This window comes from Formica exsecta, unplaced genomic scaffold (assembly GCF_003651465.1).
Source record: "Formica exsecta isolate Colony F162 unplaced genomic scaffold, ASM365146v1 scaffold80, whole genome shotgun sequence".
NCBI classification, from domain to species: domain Eukaryota; kingdom Metazoa; phylum Arthropoda; class Insecta; order Hymenoptera; family Formicidae; genus Formica; species Formica exsecta.
Genome location: NW_021853570.1, coordinates 2,213,194 through 2,229,350, shown reverse-complemented (window position 1 = coordinate 2,229,350; position 16,157 = coordinate 2,213,194). Strand labels below are relative to the sequence as shown.

At 36.9% G+C, this 16,157-nt stretch overlaps 3 protein-coding genes across 6 annotated transcripts in view; 2 read left to right on the top strand and 1 right to left on the bottom strand.

Annotated features, from left to right (window-relative positions):
* LOC115244295 overlaps positions 1–14,394 on the top strand; it is an 18,667-nt gene extending 4,273 nt beyond the window's left edge. For 2 of the 4 annotated variants that reach the window (XM_029821851.1, XM_029821854.1), the window contains exons 2-3: positions 13,831–14,001; positions 14,078–14,394. In XM_029821851.1, the coding sequence (XP_029677711.1) occupies positions 13,906–14,001; positions 14,078–14,278 (297 nt within the window). In that variant the 5' untranslated portion in view covers positions 13,831–13,905 and the 3' untranslated portion in view covers positions 14,279–14,394. Of the gene's footprint in view, positions 1–12,549; positions 12,687–13,191; positions 13,620–13,830; positions 14,002–14,077 lie in introns of those variants that run through there. The other 2 variants (XM_029821853.1, XM_029821852.1) reach the window with 2 other exon arrangements.
* LOC115244292 lies at positions 604–8,749 on the top strand. The gene has a single exon (XM_029821847.1). It carries the CDS (start codon positions 1,388–1,390, stop codon positions 3,998–4,000), a length of 2,613 nt encoding a protein of 870 aa, XP_029677707.1. The 5' UTR covers positions 604–1,387; the 3' UTR covers positions 4,001–8,749.
* LOC115244294 (autophagy protein 5) lies at positions 14,387–16,027 on the bottom strand. Its single transcript, XM_029821850.1, has 4 exons — positions 15,735–16,027; positions 15,405–15,610; positions 14,989–15,311; positions 14,387–14,869 (listed from the first exon to the last, which is right to left on the bottom strand). The coding sequence occupies exons 1-4, from the start codon at positions 15,888–15,890 to the stop codon at positions 14,757–14,759; spliced, it is 798 nt and encodes a 265-aa protein (XP_029677710.1). The 5' UTR covers positions 15,891–16,027; the 3' UTR covers positions 14,387–14,756.
* Between the last annotated feature and the right edge of the window lie 130 nt (positions 16,028–16,157).

The window sequence follows — 16,157 nt, the reverse complement described above, 5'->3', positions numbered from 1 at the left end:
AGAAAAAAGAAAAACGGAGTGAAGAGAATAATATAAATACAAAAATATTGAACGCGCGGTAACGGTAAACTAATGGATTACTAATTTTAACTAGCACAATAATATTAATTGCTTTAATTAAAATACAGATAATTTTAAATCCGATAAGTCCCTGGCTTTAGCTATAAGTCTAACTATAAGCGCTTTTCCTAGAAGATGAAATTCCCTCATTTACTAGGCTGTCTTTGTCGGCTATAAAATTTTCTATGCTATCGTTGAGTCAGATGTATTGTACTTAGAGTTCGTATCTCGTAAAGTATATATCTACGACCTAATCTAAATTACATACTCTTTCGTAGAATAAAATTTTCATAATTAATTACAATCTGTTTCTGTTCTTCGCTATCGTTTTGATCTTAAATTTTATATAGATGCTATATATGCCATATAACGAATTATAGAAAAGTCCGGAATGTTACACATTCTATGCGTATTCGACCTCTTGTATAGAGAAGTCGAACGGAGAGGCGCGATCGGCTGGAGGAGAAAGGCGAGCAAAAATCGAGGCTCCATGCTGGCTGCTACGGCAAACTGCTAAGCGGCGCTCGTCGTCACGCCGGCGTGACGTTTCCCGCGCGCGTCATTAACGGAAGTGAGCCCACAAAATGGCGGAGTTTTACAGAGTTGAGGTGTGAAAGGGAAGAGAGAAAGGAGAGGACAGGGAGGGTGTCTACGCCTGCGGGCAGTTAGACAGGCGAGCGAGGTAGGATGACGAGAGATCCGTAGAAAGAGAGGAGATTAGGTCGGTGGCACAGAGAAAGAAGAATGACTAGTAGCCGCCTTCGGCGGTAAAATAGCGCCCGTACTGTACGAATGGTGGCAACGGGGTGTTGAGGGGACGACCATTAGATAGAAAGAGGAAAAACGACAATGGCGATAAGTTGAACGCAGATAGCAATAAACGAAGTGACGAGCGAGTGGGGATACACGGAGGAGAGGCTGAGAGTGCGAGAAGAGAGGCTCGAGGGAATGAGAGAGCGAGAGACGGCGTTAGAGCGGAGGGGAAAGACCAGTGGGAAGCAGCGGCAGTTCTCGCTGGTAGTGGGGATGAAAATTAGTTACGGCATCCAAGACCTAAAAGGAACTCCGGCGCCGCCAGATCGCATCGTGCAATGTTAAGCGTTAAGGTATCCTCGTGTATCGTTGACAGTGCCGGTCTTAAACTTTGTGGTAGTTGTTATCTGCGTCGTGATTATACTGTCGGACTCGTTTTTATGGTCGACGTGACGACTATTACAGGTGCGAATAAGTTACGTATGTGTAATATTTAAAATCAAAATCCATGACCTATTTATATATATGACGTGAGTGTGAGGTGCTCAGTGAGGATAGCTCACAATCAGTGAAAATGATTCATTCGAAACATCAACAATCAACGCATCAACAGCATCAGCAGCAGAACATGCGAAAATCTGTGGGCGTTATGGGTACCAGACGTATTTTTACAACAGCTTTTAAAATCAAGGTTCTAGATTCTTATAGACACGACAAGGATTGCCGCCAGAATCAACGTGCCACTGCGAGAAAATATGGTATTCATCGTCGTCAAATACAAAAATGGCTACAATGTGAGGAGCAGCTCAGAAGTAGCGTTGAAAATGGAAATACTGGGACTGCCTCCATTTCTTCCACGGGTTCTCAATCGGATGGTACTATGACGGAAGCTACAGGAAACACCGTGACTCCAGCAACGCCGGCCTTGAACCTCAACCTCGCCAGACAGCACGGCGACGAGCTGACTACACAGCAAGGGCCCCCACCTTCTCATCCTCCGCATGGCAGTGCACCCTCCTCGCCCCAATATAACCGTCAGACTACTACCATCGGCACGACTTTGCCCCTATGCGTCGCGTCCATGGGTTATCAAGAATATTCGTCAGAACAACAACGTCTCCATTTAGAACTTGAAGACAGAATTCATATGTCAGAGATTCATGGATATTCTAGCACGCAAGTGGATCAAGATCGTAATTACTACGTATTAAACGGAGATGGACAACGAGATGTAGAAGCAGCTTCAATATTTGGCGGTAGGAACGAGGTGAAGGTATATCAAACTTTGACAAGTTACCATTCGCCATCTCAAGAGCATCGATACGGCGTGAATGATATCAACAGTAGCATGCATAATCATTCGCCGAATCATCATTCGCAGCAGCGGGAACAAAGTTATGGAAACATCGATTCATTCGACGGGAGATCATACGGCTTGCTACTAGCGCCGTCGATGATAAAGACAGAGCCAGCGAGCCCAGACACAGCGGCGACATCAGGACCGTACGAATCAATGGATTCCCCCGGTGGCCCACGGGCCCCACTCTCGCCGGTATCGCATCGAGCCGCCGATAGCGGCGGTTCCTCATCGTCCGTTCACTTTGTTGATTCCTCACGAGCCGCCGCGAGCCCGTACTTGCACGTGCACGTGCATGAACACGCACACCCATGCTCACCGTTGAATTCCGAGAAGCCGATCCCGTCGCTTCTGCACCAGCAGGAGAGAGAGTCAGAAGAGACGACGCAGCATGTCGAAGAGAAGAAGGAGGAAGAGATGTTGGAAAAAGCAGAATATTGTACGGCGATAGTCAAAAAAGAAGTACACTTGGATGAGGAAGAAGTATATGACGAAGCAGAAGAAGTTACCGCATCCTCGTGCATGGATTATCGACGACCACAGACGGGCGAATCATTAGTAGGTAGTTCAGGACCGGTAAGTCCTATGTACGATCGCAACGGTTACTCTTTGCCGTCGAGTCCTCGAGATTCTGTTAGCGTCGGAAGATACCGGAGTAGCTGCTCGGATAGCGAAATGGATCCCCTCGTTTCGGCTGGCAGCTTGAATTCATCCGGCAATTTCACTCGCAGACGTTCTTTTCCCTTGCGTTTTAAACTTGATGTTCTCGATGCTTTCCATCGAGATAAGGAAGTAAAAGAGAATCAACGAGCCACCGCTAGAAAATTCGGTATAAATCGTCGTCAGGTACAGAAGTGGTTAGAGCAAGAGGCGGAACTCAGGGATGAAATCGCCCTTCGAGGAGATTCACGTCAACGATTGGGTCCTGCCCAGGATGTCGCTTCCGGTGACTCACCGTTGGATCTAACGACGACAAATTATGTTCCGAACTGTGTTTCGCTGTTACGTGATCGGTTTGAGATGGAACAAGAACGATCGTCGTCGCATTTTTATCGTTGCGATATTAGTTCCGTTTCTCCTCAACATTATCAACACTTTACTAGAATAGAATCATCCTCCGAAGTAGAAGCTATAGGGCCTTGCAATCTTTCTTGCTCTGTAGACAGTACGACGATTTCGACGACATCCTCTTATCAAGACCTGTCTTTGAGAGAATTCTGCTATATGGAGTCTTCAGTTAAAGCACGCTGTTATTCACCCAGAGCAAATTCCGAAGTTTCTAATTTTTCTGAAGGATGCGAGCAAAGATTTTCACCGCTGAAGAGGCAGCATTGTATGCTTTCTTGCTGTTACGATGCAATGCCGTCGCCAAAAAGATTCTGCGAAAGGTTTTCGGATATGGACGACTGTTACGATGCACCTCCTCAAGATACACCTCTTTGTCTCGTGAAACCGAGATTGACTCGGGAACCTTCTCCTTCTCGAACGGAATTGATTCTGAAACCGAGTACTGTATCGGCTTCGAATAATACGGACGCTATCACTTTCAAGCCTTACTTAGACAACCCCGTGAGCAAACCTGCGAAGAAATGTGCCGATCAGCGCGATCTATCTCCTATCAGCAGCCACAACGTCAATAACAATAACAACAATAATAATAATAATAACAACAATTGCCAAATAATTTGTAATTTCAACGAGAATCAAAGTCGCAACTATGATTTCGAGCTTAATCTGCGAGTACCGGTTTCCTGGAGACCTGATATAAGTTTGTATACAGGGTTTCCGCAAGGGAATGCGTTTGTCAGCGTATCTTCGCTCTACATGTAACTTCCTCTTTCGAACCGCTCCCCTTCCTTCTGTTCTAATCAAACGCAGAGAACGGAAACCAGCAAGCTCGTGTAACGATCAATGGTCGTGTCTATGTTTTTTTTCCTTTTATCTTATTTAACTGCATTTGTTCAAAATTTTGAAAAAGACGCGATAATGATTGGATCGTACGTTATAATTAATTAGTTTGCGGATATAAAAATCGAATTTGCAGATTTCTCAGGTGAAAATTTGCCGGCGAGAGATCAATCGGTACGTGATCTACTACACGTACGTAGCAGGCCACGTAAGCATTTATCGTTTCCACGGATCGTCGGTGCCGCGTTATACATCACGATAAAGTCTTAATCGGACGAGCTGAGGCGTGGAAGGAGATTATACATGGTCGCGTCCTCAGCTGGCCTCTTCCAACTTCATCAGACTTGCTCGACCCTCTTCCCCTCCATCGTCCCACCTCGCTCCACGAAAAAATCATACAGATATCCTGGTAAGTCTTTTTCTCACCGCTTTATCGTCGAGATTAGAACCTGGTGGTTATCGCGCGGCTAGGCCGTTTAGAGGTCGAATGCGTTCGCTATAATTATAGAATTATGTCAGCGCAGCCATTGCAATATATCGAAGGAAAGTCCGCGGAAAGAAAGCTTGTCTTGGCCGAAGCATTTTCACGTGTAAAATGTGATGGATCGTTGTGCAGCATGATATGCAATAACTGGAAATAGGCATTATAATCTCTATATGAACTTATCAAAGAAATTAAAAAACTTTAATTTACATTTCTCCTTCCAAGATATTTTTGATGATTTTTCATAGCACATTTAGTTGAGTAAATTTTTAATTCTGTTCACGTTCTTGTCATATTTTTAATATTGCATATTATGCTCGATGCATTGCGTCAGAAAAAAAACGAAGCTTTTAAATTATAAGTTTCTTATTAATTTTCCCTGTATTACATAGAAAACTATCCGCCGGCGGCGGGTAGATTGGTCGGACGATTTCTTGGTAACATACATAATATACCATCCATGGTTTTCTGCGAACTGCTCGCGCGATTATATTCATTACTGGTAGCGAATGTACAGCCGATCTGTGAAAATCATTTAATTGCTCAAACAATTTCTTCCATGTGCGCATATACGTCACGCGCATTAGTATTACAAATAGTAACTTGTCATCGCTCTTCTATTCCCCTTTTCTCACTGTTTGGCAATTGTTGTCTATTTCTCGTTCTTATTTTTTATTGTTTTCTGTTAAATGGTATGTAAATATGTAAATATGTAAATATTGAGAAAATCGGGAAGAAACGTGACATTATCGTACTCCGAGATTTCTGCGATGTACATTTGGTAGATGTATCATAATGTTATTTAAAAAAAGTTTAAATAGTCGATACCTCCAAGGAGAAACTCCTTTGGGAGAAATAAGCTATTTTTATACGATCCCGTCTGAAAAAAAGAAAAAAAGAAGAAAAAAAGAAGAACCATAAAGGAAGAGATGGAAATTCGAGACGAAATAAACCACTTCCGCAGAGACCACTTCTTGTGCCTTTTTTTGTCAGTATAAGACAAAATACAAAACGTTTTTAACACAACAAAGACGCATAGGTCAATTATGTAATAATATATATATTAGTATTTTTAGGAAATAATAGATTCGATATCTAGAAAGTAAATTTGTTCGTTATGCACTTTGCTTTCGACAAATCAATTTACTGAATAATGACAAAGATGTTCAGCGATCAATTTATCCGTCGTTAAAATATTTAAAACGAGAAAGATAACTTATACACGTGATGTTATTGCATACATAAAATGTAATTAGTTCGCTGACTGATAGAAAAATCGGTAGTTATGCAAGATGAGTAGGAAGAATTGAAAAGACATATAAGAACAACTCTGAAAGAAAATCATACGTGCCTTATATAATATATTCATATTAAAGATGTATATCGCTCGCACGAGGAGCGAGATAAGACAAATCACAGGGACATATAAATTGTATAATATTAATTATTATGGTAATAATGTATAGATTTTAATTAATATTTATAAGATAGATCAACTTAGAAGTGATATAATTATACCTATATTTTCTATATACAATTCCACGTTCAAATCATGAAAGTTTTATTTGTCTTCGATATCGATCAGTGATCGCAATCGAATAATTTAAACGAGAGGAAGATTACGCATCGGCATTGAACCAAGTCCGTAATTAATTATTGTAAACAACATAAAAAATAATATTTCTATTTAAATAAGAAGCATGCGAAAATATTTCCTGTCGTTTAAAATATTCAATATATATATCAATATTCTGATGATCAACAAAGATGCTCTTATTTAATTGACTTTTCATAGGAAAGAATGAGGAATAAGAATTAAAAAATAATTAGCCTAGAGAATTAGGAATTATTTATAAACTTTTAAAACACGCAAATATTAAAAATTTAAGAATTAGAAATATCGGAAAAGTAAAAATCTTTATTTTTAGTATACTGCGATTAATTTATATAAAGAATTTTTTTTTAAATGTGCGTTCTTTACGTAATTTTCTCCAACACATTTTTAATTTGCAAAATTTGAAAACACAAATTCCTAATTCTGAACATTATTTCTTTATTTTCACGTAGGGAAGGAGGACAATTGAAAGCATAACAATTTATAAATAAATATTTTTCATAATATGAATGCACTCTTGTTCCCAATGCACTGAGATCGACTCGATTCGTCGAAATGCATTACGATCCTCGAAAAGATAAGCGATTTCTTTCGCGTCTGACTTTGCTGGCGAATTGTCAGAGGGAAATCTTGTGAACTGTTAGTTGATGTTAAAGGAAGTAATATTATATAGATTGTAAGAGATACTTTACTCGCGCGCGGATCGGAAAAATATAGTCTATCAGTCAATAAAATTCTACAGCAGTCACAAATACTATAAAACAATCATATCGTAGCTAAAGTAAATTTCATATTTAGTAAAGACAAAAATATCAAGCGATATGATGTGATTGTAGTTTTATAGAGATCATTAATATTTTAATTATTGAATCGGAATCAAGAAAATTATTTATAAAATAGATTTCTAAACAATCAAGCGGTTGCCAAGCGATCAGCAAGAAAGGCAATTCTGTAAATCACTGCTGCAGACAGGGCAGTTACGTTAATGTTTCAATATTCACGCTTAATCGAGCTCATTCATGATGCGGCATTATTCAATATGGTTGCTGTGCGATCGCCTCGTACCGAGCTCTAATTTATCGTCTCACGAGTAATAAATTCAAAATATGATAATTATAATTATTATTGCTACGGAGAACAGCACATCATATCATGATCAGAATATAATACTTTTTTCATTCCTTTTTCCAGAATAAAAAGAAATATTTTTATTTCATTTTATCAAAATCTTTGAATCTTGTTTTAAAAATTACACATATATATATTTCGAATTAATGATTTAATTGTTCAATATATATGTCTTTTTATTGCAAAACGATTCGCCAATCAAGTCCGAGGATCGAGAGATCGAACAAAGAAAAGTAGGTTTTCGCGCTTTGCCCACAATTGTTAATAGTGGTCAAGGCGGCAATGTACAATAAAAGCGCGCGTGCGTAATTATAAGCCATAATAAATTACATAATGCCATAATACATTTTACGTAAAGGAAGGCTGTACGACTGACGAAAAAATTCTCGATTACGCGAAAAATGAATTCGCCGCTGGAGTGCCTTGTATGTGAGTGTGTGAGTGTGCTTGTCGCGTGTCCGTCTAAACTCGTATATGTAGTCACGTATACACCACAGCCCACAAGAGTCTGTTAACGAGAGGCGTAAGGCATATATATGTATATATATATATATAAGCATAATGCTCGTATTGTACATGTACAAAAAAGTTTATATATGTATATATATAAATAAAAAAAAGAACGATGAGAGAAGAGCTAGAACGCGAAAATATCAAAGAAAGTACATAAAAATTTATCTATCTATATATACATATATATACATATATATCGAAAGTTATATTTTGATACGATCAACTTACACGACGAACGCGCCTCTGAACTCGCCCGGTGCCTTCAAATTGCTCGTGCCTTACAATTTCTCGCGCGAGGAGGAATCAAAAACCCATAGACATTACGAGTCTCTCGCTGATAATATAATATTTGTCGTATTGTATCTTTGACGAAATTGCGCGAATGCAAATTAGAAAGTAAAATAGTGTACAGATATATACCAGTGACCTCCTCACGCGCGCAAGCATATAATATCAGTATTTCAACTATTCCTTATTTATTGTTTCCCGTGACATATAAAGAGCCTCCAAAGTCCCGCAAAATAACTTGTTAATCTCGTCATCTCTATGCCTTCCCGATCGCATACTTCGTAAAAACGTTGAATTTCTCTTAATCACATCCTACAATCGTTAATTTGATTCGGCCGAAGATTATCCGGCGATTCGTTGCTCATCGATATTTTATCTTGCTGTTATTGGTACATGTAATCGATAAAGGTTGAGAGAAAGAAAGCACACGGTTCCGCGCGACAGCTCAAAAACGAAAATCTAATAATCCATCAGCATCTTCATCTTGCAAACGAAATTGTGGCTAATAACAATGTTAATTTCGTATCTCTTCTTGTATTATTTATTTGTGTGCGCCTATTTTTCTCATTGCCGATTTTTATCTGAGACAACCGTTATTGTAATTTATCAAAAAGACACGAACGGAAGAGAGAAAGAAAGAGAGAAAAGATATATCTTATAAACATATTTCTTTATAAATTTCTATTCCATCTTTATTATAGTTTCATAAATTTCATTTTTTTTTCTCACGAAGGGGCTATCGCTGTTCACGAACGGAAGAGAGAAAGAAAGAGAGAAAAGAAAGTATTGAAGAACGAGAGTGAGAATGTATGATTTTAATGTTCGAAGAGTGCAAGAGAAAGGCATCGAGATATAAATTCTTTTGTACGTCGCAGAGATGAAAAATTATTGTATTAAATATTGTATCATATACACGCGCGTATAGATTATATATATATGAAGCGTGCCAAACAACAAGAATGCCCATTTTGGTATTCGCAACGTCTTTGAGCATGACACGCTTCATATGACATAGGACCTAATCGAATTTGAGAGAAAATATAAAAGATTATTTTAAAAGAATTTACACCTGTGTTTTGTCGCTCTCCCTGCCTATCAAATTTATCTTTTAATATCGCTCATGCATTCTCATTATTCTTATAATTTGTGACGAAGCTTATACAAGATGCTGTTTGTTGCAGATGTAAACTGAAACAATATTATTATTTCGATAATTCGAATATTAAAATTTAAAGCAGTCGAAATATAATTTTCGCAGAAAATGAGATATAATATTTGTTCTTAAATTTCACCTGGCAAAGTAAACCATAAATTGTCTTTCGATAGATTATTCTTAATTAGTGTGCGAGTAATAATATCGATTAATACTGAAAAAATAAATTTGTATACATAAATGTTTTTTCTTTCCATAATTCTGGTAATAATTACAAGTTATTATATTTTGTACAAAATTATTGAATTATTGGCAATTTGTATCATTTATAATACTTGGGAGATTTTATTAATATTTTCTAAGAAACTTTGAAAAATCGTATGTATTTATCTACAAAGGCACGATGATCGAATGGCTTAAAGAAAGCATATTGCATTAGCGCATTGACGCAATAGGTCTTTCTTCTACTGATATGATTCATAAAGTCTCTCACGCGATTCCACAAAACGTACAAGCATTTATCTTCTTACCGAGTGTTTCAGCAGTTACGCGACGCAATATGGGAGAGAAAAAGTATTTTATTCTCTGCTTACATTGATTCAGGCATTTCCGCTTGAATTATGGAACAACGCGCAATAGTAAGGTCGTAAAATTTAAAATCGTAATATTCCGAATTAAATTTTACCGTTATCGCTGCGTCATTTAACCTTTTGCACCCGAAATCATTTTTATTATAATATTGATAAACACTACGTCAATTTCTATCTCGCGGTTTCAAGGTCTCGTCTGTGAATCTCTCTAGTTGAATCAATTTTAAATACCTCGCAGTCTATGTATAATATTTTCCTCCAACTGTTCGTGGTAAAGTGAGATCATAGTCTGCGTCTTTGTGTTTTTACCAAGATGAAACGATACTCCCTCTTCTCACAATTAAAGATTTACGTAATTTCGCGCATACACAACGTAGTTGCGAGTGCGGTCTCGAAGAGGCTTCGATATCTCGCCCCGGCTCTCCCCTTCTCCCCCTGCTACGCGGGATTACAGAGGCGCGATAAAGATAAGCGCGCGTGAGTCCAAGTCATAGAGATTCACGCACATCGTCTTCCTTTCCCCCCGTTCTCTCCCTTCTCTCTCTCTTTCCTTACCCTTTTCTCTACGCATACTTATACTGATGCACCGATGCATTGTTTCCCATATCGCGCCTGATTGGCAGCTCGCCGCAGCCGCAGCCGCCTGTGCATTAGGTTCTCCAGGCACCCATCGCATACTTTCGAGTACGCGTAACGCAGGAGCGCACACATACACGCACATGTGTACGTGAACGACACACCGATGCAACATCGCTTATTGTTAGCTGCAGCGAACTCGTGCTCTTCGTGCGATCGCTCACGTTTGCCTTATTTATTGTGAATTCTGATCTTTAGAACTGCACTATCCTATAAATCTGTGTCTGATGGATTTCTTACTGATTTTACGAATATAAGAAAAATCTTGATCTCATTTTTATATAATTACATATATAGATTATATGATTCATTTTTTCATACGCGTTATCATAAAGTTTCAAATCCTTTGTGAGCAACGATGTAGAATGTACAGTAAATTTCTGCTATGTAAATGCATGATTTATTATCGATGTTTATCGTTGCACGAGTCCGGTATATAACGGGGAATAAAATGCTCGTCGTTAAAAGTAAAAGAGAGATTATAAAATGAGAATCACGAGTTTTTATAGTTTTACGCTGATGCTATTGTGATGATAAAGATTAATTAGTAAATGTCTTTGGGATGGGGTGGGAAAAGCGGAAATTTAGATAAGAGAACACAGTAATATATTATTTTTTAATTATTGCCAAAGTACTGGCATTCGCGAATTACTTTTACTCGTCGCGTACACGTCAAACATATTCTTATTTAATCGTTTTAATAAAAAATATTATTAATAAATTTCATTAATAAATCTTCATTTCTAAATTTGCGAAATAAAAACTTCTTTATTGTTTTATATTTTTTGTTTATCAGTTGGAAATTCCATCTTAAACGCATTCGGCTTATACATGCCTGTGTTCGTGTTGCAACGTGTAAGTGAAATGATTGCCAATGCACTGAGCAGATTGAGCAATCGTTATCTCATGCGGCAGTTAAACGTACAAAAAATGAAATTCAGTTTCAATTTTCATCTGCATTTGCTTCTCAATTATATATATAAAAAAAATAAAATAAAATAAAATGCGCACGCGTAACTCTCTTTGCATGTATGTGTATGTGGGGAGGGGGGGGGGAGGGGCAGTTGTACTGCCAGCATATTAAACACAATGCCTTTACAATCCAGAGAGTACAGATCACTATTTTAACAACATCAGAACAATTAGCTTTTTGACGTATCAACATAGTTTTGGCTTTCTTAACGAAAAATATCAACGTGTATGAGAGAAACAGCTATTTTAAATTTGAATTTTTAGTCATATAATAAAATATAGAAAACTTATAATTTTTTTCATAACTATATTTATGAGTAAATTTATATATTATGTGGAAATGTCATCGTTCTTTTTTTATCTGTCAGCTAAATTCTTTGAATTAGGTATACAAGAAAATGTATATATCGTTGTGTCATTTATGAACGACATATATAAGAGTTTATTTCAAGGAAAAGATTGACGGTGCATTCTTCGGGAAGGAATGTAAATCATTAGGCGATATCATGCGAAACCTCATCGTTAAATCGTGATAATAACAACATTTAGCGTTTTTATTAAGGCCACCGTATGCGCACTAAGCAGACCTTGAATCAAAACATGACTGTTGCAACGCGTCAATCAACGGCAATAAATGTCACCGGCTGGTGCAATGCAATTAGGAAGGGTGCATGGTCGAAAAAAAAAAAAAACTTCGTGCGATGACTCCGACGAATGCATTAATATTAGAGGAAACATCAATCGCGAAGATAATTTTGTGGAAGGGTGCATGGTCAAAAAAAAAAAAACTTCGTGCGATGACTCCGACGAATGCATTAATATTAGAGGAAACATCAATCGCGAAGATAATTTTGTCGCGGTTTAACATAGCCGCGTTCGAATCGAGTTGAGCGATTAATATTTAAGTCGATTTAACAGATGACATTATATGTATCTCGAAAAGCGTCGAGAATACGAATTGGACCAACACCTAGATACTTAAAAAAAGTCTCGCTCTCTCTTGATCTATTCTCCGACCGGAAATACGAAAGTATACCGAAAAGACTCTGGCGTTGCTCCAACTGTGAGCGACGTGACCGATTCTGTTTGAAGAACGTGCAAATAGTATAGTGGACAGACAAAAGTCTAAGGTTTCGGTGATTATTCTTTTAGAGTGAGCTCTTCGTCGTGCGCTGATTTTATTCACCAGTCGCGCTTCTCGAGGCGTGTAAGAAATCGGCGAACACGGGGTAAGTGTGTCGCGAAACGAGAAATCGGCATATTCCCGTGTTGGGGATAACATGCCGGGGCAACTCGAGCTTGGTAAATAACGCGCTATTTGCCAAATACTATTATTACTCATGAATTTTCATCAATCGCGCGATACCCTATAATCCACAAAGTTTCCATGTCCCACATAAAGCGCGCCTTCTCCCTCTCCTTCTGCGATTATAGATTAAAGATAAAACACATTTGATGGACGAGATGTTTTTAGAGGTTTCCTTTAGTCCTGCTTCGATAGATTTGCTCTCTATCTTTTGTTGACAGTCTATGTAAAACAGATTCCTGATAGATATTAGATATTTCAAGTATATATATATGCTGGAAAAATATTTTCCAGAAAACAAATTCTTGTTAATTAATTAAGTTAATATCAAAGAAACTTGCTTTGCATCTCGTTGACATAAACGTAATATCGTTTTTTTCGAGGTCAGGATTGACGCCACCATGATTATTGATTATGTTAATCAGTCTGAACTATGACTGAACTACGATGATCATGATGGAGTATGAGGTATAGTCGTAATCATAAATTGATACGCGCGAGAAGATATATAAATTAAGTACGATGTGACGGGAGTATTATATTGGAGAGACAAGAATAATTTTCAACGTGACGTTAAGAGAACAGGCGTTACATTTAAATGGTAATTCGGTCCGTGAGACCCTCAGGCACACGACATTCGAGTGAGAGAGATCCTCATTTTCGCGATGGTTGCTAATTATAAAACGGACATTCGCAAAGCCTGTCTCTTCGGTACACGTGTTCTCGATGTCGCAGGAAAGAAAAAGAAAGGAAAAAAAAGAGAGAGAGTCTCAGGGAGTCGTTCGTAATTCCCATAATGGCGAGAAAATCAACGTTTGCGAAAGGCTACACAGTGTATATTTTTACCCCAGCAAAGGTGTCTTTTTGTTCCTTTTCTCCGTTTCGTCTTTTCGTTTTGTTTTCGTCGCTATCGCTTTTGTATTACCGCGATATCAAACACTGAAACTATCTTTTTAACCGACCGACACTTTTCCATTTCTCTATTAAAATTATCTAGACTTAAAAACATTCTAAATACATAGATTCGCGTGCGAAGAATTGCTGCTAGATTAAATTTATAATTACAGATTTAAAAAAGATGAAGGAATTGTAGAGAAAGAATATATGCTAAATGTTGATGCAAAAATATACAAAATACATAAATGTCTACACATTATGAATCTCCTGAGGTAACCATTGTCTTGAGCAAGGAAGAGATTCACAAGAGATACCAAGATACAGCAATGGTTATATTTAATGTAAGAAAATATGAAAGAGAAATAAAATTAATTTAAGTTAAACGAACTTTTAACCTCGTGAAATCTTTGATTACAGGAGCAACAAAGTAGAAAGAAGAAAGTTGTCAGTTACCTCACTTTTGGGAGCAGTCGCAGAACAATAGAATATAGTAGTAATGGAAATCATCCTATTATTATACGAAAACCTGCAGGTTCTGTGATTACACAGAACACTCCTTTATCCTTGCAGATACCGAGAGAATATCATAAGCCAAGTGAAAGATGTGCAATAACTTGATGAGAATAATACAATAATTTGTTCAATAAACTTAGCTGTTTACATTAACATTATAGTATTAGTTTCAAGGAAATCTGTATATATACATACATTATAATAATATTATAAGGTTTAAACATTTTTTAATGTGTTCATTTACCACATGAGACTATTTGTCACAATCGCTTTATAAAATATACTTTGTAACAAAAACAAACATATAATATAATACATCTCAGTTAATATCTAAGAATGTGTGAGTACTCACAAAATTCAAGTCGAATCCGGGTATGTTCGTAGAACTTCTCTCTTGACTTGGCTCAGAGAAATTCAAACTAAGTGTCGAAAATATTTTGGGTATTTGCACTTACTCCTATTGCTTATCATAAAATAAATACATTATAATATAAAACATAAGCAATGTACATAATATTCCACAAAAATTACAAAAAAGTTATTTTGTCACTTAATAATGAAATTACTTGTTCCTCAATATACGTTACGATGTAATCACGATTAAATGCAGAAAATTATCCGGGTAACTTAAATGCTCTGACATCCACTGAAGCGGTGTTTCTGAAGGTGGTACAATGCCATGGGTGCGCACTGCAACTGTACAAAGTCACAATTAGTCTCAATTTCTCTCAATAAATGAGGATGTGTATGTGTGTATATATATATTTGTTCCTTTCCTATATAAAGTTTATATTAAAAAAAAAAACATTACAAACCATTTTCTTGATCTGGGAACACTTCATTTAACAAATGCTTCAAAGTCTTTCTCTGGCCTTCTTCATTCGTTGGTTTTACAAGTTTCTGTATGTATTTGTCTTCATTCGTATAACATCGAAAAGGTATATATTTAAATCCTTCCTCAGTACTGGTTTCCATAAGCCTACCATTCACAGACCAGAACTGATCAAATTTGTCATTCATAATACCATTCCATAGCTGTGTATGGTCTTTTTTTTGCATACTAGAGACAATTTGGCCTCTATGCTTCAGAACATCAGCTTCCTTTATGCAAGAAAGAAAATGGGCTTCTACAACTTCTCTAAAATTGCATAAGATTATATTTATATTATCTGTCAGTGTAAATCAATAAGTAATCGGTATATCTCGTCATTGATTAAATTATATTGCATACTTGTTTTGACAGTGCATTAGAACATTCTCTGGAAATTTATCAAAGTGGACAACAATATTCCAAGGTAATTGAATGTCATTGAAATAAATGTCTAGTAAAACACCAATTGGATAATGCCACTTTAATGGCATTCCATTATATTCCAACCACATCTCATGCTCTTGTTTGCTATCACCTTGTATGTGTCGTATAAAGTGCTTTCGTACCTAAGTAAGGAAACAATATACATATATATTTAATCCATGTTTGGACATAATGTTAATAAAATTGTAAAATAACAAGTTCCAGTAAGATCTCCAATAAGATACTTTGTGCAAATATATTTCTTACCTTCTCTGTACATAATGGAAAGTAACTTAACCTAGGTACCATTAGATAAAACGGATCTGGTCCTTGTAAATCGCAGATTTCCTCGGAATTGAGAGTGAAACAGACTGGAATTTTTCCATCCCAAATTTCCCGGAGTACTTCCCTATCGTTTGCCATTGAATTAATATGGATATATCCACTCTAAAGTATTTGTTATGAATAAAATAATTCGATAACAAACAATCGGGAACAATTAGGTTATGTTATGTTACAGTTAGGTTGCGTTTCTGTCAGATAAAGAAGATACGCAACTCCAGTTTCCAGCTGACTTTTAATATTGCCATCTGTCGATAAATGTTACGGACATATCAAATTTTCCTGCAAATCACATATAATAAAAAGGAAATAAAAGATATTTCGAAAACATATTTTTAAACTCTGTAG